This window comes from Limulus polyphemus, unplaced genomic scaffold, assembly GCF_000517525.1.
Source record: "Limulus polyphemus unplaced genomic scaffold, Limulus_polyphemus-2.1.2 Scaffold6161, whole genome shotgun sequence".
NCBI classification, from domain to species: Eukaryota; Metazoa; Arthropoda; class Merostomata; order Xiphosura; family Limulidae; genus Limulus; species Limulus polyphemus.
Window position 1 is genome coordinate 19205 of NW_013671771.1, and position 5792 is coordinate 24996.

At 35.8% G+C, this 5792-nt stretch overlaps 1 protein-coding gene across 1 annotated transcript in view; it reads left to right on the plus strand.

Annotated features, from left to right (window-relative positions):
• LOC106473422 (upstream stimulatory factor-like) overlaps positions 1-5792 on the plus strand; it is a 21228-nt gene that overhangs the window by 6619 nt on the left and 8817 nt on the right. The window contains exons 3-4 of the mRNA XM_022401869.1: positions 3544-3669; positions 4464-4745. Of these exons, the coding sequence (XP_022257577.1) occupies positions 3544-3669; positions 4464-4745 (408 nt within the window). The remainder of the gene's footprint in view (positions 1-3543; positions 3670-4463; positions 4746-5792) is intronic.

Genomic DNA, 5792 nt, shown 5'->3' on the forward strand with positions numbered 1-5792 from the left:
GTCATGCAGGATGTTGCAAGTTCCCTTATGCATACTTGGCCTCCATCTGTCCAATGTTCTTACATCTTCGTTTGAGAATGACCAAGAGGATGACAAATGCGATCAGCTGTTCTCCGCTATTTGGTTTGCTTTGAATACTGACTTATTGGTCAAGGAAAATCCTCACCCTTCCAATATCTTTCTTGAGATGATTTCTCAAGTATTTTACTATCATTCTCTTTTGCCTTGATTCTTCCTGTTATTTACTCCACAAAACCAATTCTTCGTATTACTTTTTCTTTCCTCTTTCACCTGATGTTTATGCTGACTCCTTTCTCAATCATTTTTGCACATGTGACCACCTGCCTCATTTTTCGTACCTTCTGGACTTTTTTTGCCATGGCTTCCAGCCATTCTTCCTTTTCTTTTCTGGATTCCTAGTCTTTGGAATCTTTTTTTGCCTGCTTGGAAAATGAACCACCTTGTCTTCTATTTTGTTCTCTAGTATCCAGTTTTGCACATTCTTCTTTTTCTTGCCATGCTCGTGCATTACCTCTCCTCACTCCACCTTATGTCTGAGGTACTTTGTGCCCCTGAGGGGTTTTCTGAAGATTTTTATTCCTTTCTCTTTACTACCTTGTCCTGTCCCAGTTCTTCTCAGTCTTTCCTTGTGTGGTTCCTCTGCTGTTGGTTCAAGATGCAGTCCTCATTAATATCCATCCTTCTTTTTATCTACATGATTTTGTTGGACTCCATTTCTTTACCCAGAAGTCTTTGGTGGTATACCTGATTCACTGGAAACTCAAGCTGAATCACCCCAGCATCATTCCTTGGTACCTTCCCTAATTTCTCATCTTTCTCAACCTCACCTTTTGACTCCTGTTCCTTGATTGGATCAGTCTACTCTTAACCTTCCAATTTCAGCTTCCAGGCCTTCCTCTTACTGCTTCCCAACATCTGGTTTGTTGCTCGTCTCATCAATGATTATCCCATCAAGTTAGGCCCAGTGGGTGCCCATCTTGTTGCACTGTTTCCAGTAACAGACCTTTACGGTAGGCATCCATAGGGGATTTCAATAATTCTCCGGGTCTTCCCAGTGTGAATACCCTCCCCCAATCAGGTGTAGCATGGGAGATTCTTGCCACTTACCAGTTTCTAGCTACTGGGATGATTGATCTTGGAGTTTCTCACAGATTGGGCTTAGTACAATATGATGAGAAGTAGGGCAGTGGTAACACTGTCAGAGTAGTGCAGTTCATCCCTTGAACAGCTAGTGTGCCCTCTTTCTGCAGCCTGAGTCTGTCCAGTTGAGTCAAGGTGGGCACACCCTGTACAATCTAATCGTACATTATGCTTATTGGCTCATTGACAACTTGTGTGCAAGTGCTCGGATGGTTATGTTGTTATTTTGCCCATCCCTGCAACACTTTGGGCTTATTTGCATCTCCCCCTTTTTCCATTTTGGGTGAAGAATGTACCTTGGTCGAGACAAGACAAGGTCTCCCATGGGTGTGCCTCTATGGAACACCTGCCATTGGGTGTCGCACCTCATAAGTTTTCCTTTTGGATGCTTTCTGAAGGGGAGCTTACTTGGGTATAAATTTGAATTGGCTTTTCAACCAATTAAACGTGGGCTTCTAGCAGTTCTGTGTGATGAGGTGGGATATCATCTCAGAAGTTACTATTTTCCCAATATGAAAATGTATTTCCAATAGATACTCACATCCATCCTCCCCACTTCTGGTGCACTTTCTACTTACCTTGTCTAAGAATGAAGTTATTTCAAGTACAAGTGTTTAAGGAGAGTTGCTCTGAAAATGTATTTCCAATAGATACTCACATCCATCCTCCCCACTTCTGGTGCACTTTCTACTTGCCTTGTCTAAGAATGAAGTTATTTCAAGTACAAGTGTTTAAGGAGAGTTGCTCTGCATGGAGAGTGTGTCACCCTTCTATTGGTGGCGGTCACATGATGATGTCATCATGCACTAGCACAGTTCACAATAAACACGTGAATTTTTGGAGAGAGTTGTGGTACATGCGTGTGTTTTTTTAACTATAAGTTACGAGTTCACAAATACTGTTAATCTGTCTAAAAATGTAACACGAGCAAGAAATTGCTGACAGATGTTAAATGATGGAACAAAACTACCCAAAGCCTGTGCTTTGGCCAGTACCAAAATCCTCCAGTGTGTAGATATTTTACTGGCATGTTTTTATTTCAGTGCATTTTTATTTTTTTTCACCTTTTGTTGGTGTTTGAGAACTAGTTCTTAACGACAAGAGTTTAAAAGTTATTGTAAAATGCACAGAATATTCCCAGTATAATGCTGTGTTAATGTAGTCCATCGTGCTGTGTTAATGTAGTCCATCGTGCTGTGTTAATGTAGTCCATTGCTAGTAAATGAATTTCCCATGTTTTTTCCTGATTTTTTAAAATCAGTTATGAAGTTGGTAACAACAGTGAATTGCCTGTATGACTTTTCTGTTGAAGTGGTAATGGCTAATAATGTTGTGTGTGTGTTTTGAAGTATTTTAACCTATACTTCACGAGTACCATGTGAGCATACATCAGAAATATAGAATGTTTGGTGTAAAAGTAATAGTCTTAAGTTTTTTGTTGCATTTTATTTTTCAATGTTTGATTTTAAATCTGTTAATTTGGCTTATGCTTGTATATGCGATATGTTTCAAACTAACCAATCACTGATAGGCATTATTAATGGAACTTATGCGTATGGAAATTCCAAAAATATTAACCTACATAACCTAAGGATAGACTAGTTACCACAATATTTTCTTAACATTCAGTAATAATAACTGTCCAATGTTTGGTGAATTTACACCATTTCTATCCAATTCATTCAAATTTGGTGTGAAAAATGTTAGAGAAATTTATAGTTTGAAGACAGCTTGAGTAGGTAGTGACAGAAACTTTATTACAAATGTACAACGTTTCAACAAGTTTAAGTCGTTTACCAGACAAATTCAAGAAACCAGTATATCCTTTTTTTATCACCTGTCAAGCCAGAAAATACAATAAATTTGTCGGTCTATTCCTCTACACTTTGATTAAGCATTGTTTATTCTGCTGAATTTGTATACACACAATGAGACTTGGCCAAAACAAACTAATACAATAGGCCATGGTTTTTATGTTTTCTTATAGTTTTAAATACCTATACACAAACACTGTATGTACATGTTGTAACTGGTTGTATGAACGGTACATAGATGACCCAAGGATCACCAGCTGACTTTAATATATTGACCGACCGAGCTACCAGAGCTTCAGCTCTTGGTTTAAATCATCGTAGAGATGATGTGATCGTTACATCAGTTTAAAAAATGTTGTACAGGATTACAATATTCTAGGTAAGCTCGGTTCAAGGCATACAGTACTGTACAGCTAAGTTGCTATTTTTAAAGGAGAATGTTACCATAATGATCATTATGATTGTTTATTGAGTGAAATATATTACGTTTAATATTTTCTTCGTATATAAAAAATAGATATTCAGTCATTTGTTTGTAACTCTGAATCTTTAAGTCTTGATTTTGTAGATGGTTCTGTTAACCCAGTGGACATACAGGTCGTTGAAAGTGGCACAGAACTTCACGCTCCGCACCATGTCAGTAATCTTCTTACTCCTACACTCCAGTATCAACTAAGAACAGAAAATGGTCATGGTGAGCTTTAGAAATGTTTTTATTCTTCAGTCACATTGTTTGTTTATTTCTGTATAAACGTACATGGGCAACATTTAACTAATGATGCATATAAAAGTTTTTACAGTCACCTGTTAAATACAGAAAAGCTAAAACAATTCCAGACTTTAAATGAAAAATTGAAAAGCATCTTTGGGAAATCCCTTTTATGTTGTCACTTTCAAGTGTAAGGGGTTTCCACTGAACCCTATCGACACTAGACAAAGGCCATGTCATCGAGTTTGTTGACTCGTATTCAGAATTTTATTGAATTACTATTTTATGAATCTATGTCAGTAAGTTTGGTATCAAATTGTAGATTATAATTTTAACATTAGTAATGTACATTAGTTAATTTCTTAATTTAAGAATAAATTTTAAAAAACACACCTAAATATCAATTTTTGTGTGTCATGTGGTATGTTGAGTGCAGCATTGGTTCAAATTATATGTTTGTGATGTCCAAATACAAAGTCTATAGTTTCTTACAAGTTAGATACTCACATTACTGATACTGACAAGCTAGAATATAAAATAAGAACCTCTTATCTTTTCTATTTTCCAAAATAGGTACTATAAACATTTACCCTAGCCCACGGTTTTAATGTTTCAGAATAGTATTTGTATTGTGCATGATTTTCAAAATACGTGAGAAATTTCATATAACATTTTATTGAATGAGTGTGAAAGGGAATATCTTACTGATGTTTTTTATTTATACAGCGTACAATCTGTATTAGTTGTATACATTTCAATTATTGATTTCAACATAACAGGTACTGTGACTTACCGTGTGGTACAAGTAGCATCGGATTGCGATGTGAACGTGGACAGTTCTGGCCATGTCGTCACTACAGCGGGAGCATTAATTGGCCAGCAAGTTGCTCAAACAATCATTACCAATTACTCCTCACCAAATGGTGATATAAGTCCAACATCAGATGCCCAGACCACAGATGCAAGGTTTGCTTATTTTCCTGCTGTCAGTGGAGCCATCACAGATGGGGGCGTGACCACAACTCAGCCTGAATCGGCCACACTGACAGCATCTAGCCCCGGTGAGTCATGCATGTACCTTTGAATATTACAAAGAGTTTTTAATGGATAATTTTCTTACTTTTTAATTAAAAAGGTTATGCATAAGCTTGCAAAAATTTGATGTCTTTGCAAAGAAAGGAAAACTGTTTCTGTTTTCCAAATCATTGTTATAACCAAACGTGGTGTAGGAAATCAAACATTCTCAAACTTCCATTTCAACTGATTAAGGTGGAGTTTCAGACTTTCGTTACATTATTTATATTTTTGTGTGTTTTTACTCACTAATTGAAACATATCATTAATTCTCAAATAATTATCCTCAAACTTATTTTTAAAAAATTAGTAAAAATTAAATATTAAAGTGGAGGAAAAATAAAAAGCTGAGTTTTCAACACTGCCAACTTCTGTGTTTTATTATTTACTCAAGGTGGCTTATCAACTTGTTTTTTTATTACATATTTAGCCTGCTTGTATTGGATGAGACACATTTTGACTGTGATGTTTACTCTATGAAAATTGGTTATAATAATATATTGGTTTATTAATAAAATAAAACATGAAGACAGAGATGAGTGTGAATGAACAGTTGCTATTAGCCTTACCACAGGGGTGAGGTACTCGAATTGGCAAGGATCAGTGAAAAGAACTTCTACCAAAATATTCTATAAAAATAAAAAATATATTTTATTGTTAGCTCACAAACTAATAAATATGTCTTGATTGTTAGCTTACAAACTAATAAATATCTGATTGCTAGGTCGCAAAAGAATAAATGTGTCTAATTGCTAGGTCGCAAACTAAGAAATGTGTCTGATTGTTAGCTCGCAAACTAAGAAATGTGTCTGATTGTTAGCTCGCAAACTAATAAATGTGTCTGATTGTTAGCTCGCAAACTAATAAATGTGTCTTGATTGTTAGCTCACAAACTAATAAATGTGCTTGATTGTTAGCTCACAAACTAATAAATGTGCTTGATTGTTAGCTCACAAACTAATAAATGTGTCTTGATTGTTAGCTCACAAACTAATAAATGTGTCTTGATTGTTAGCTCACAAACTAATAAATGT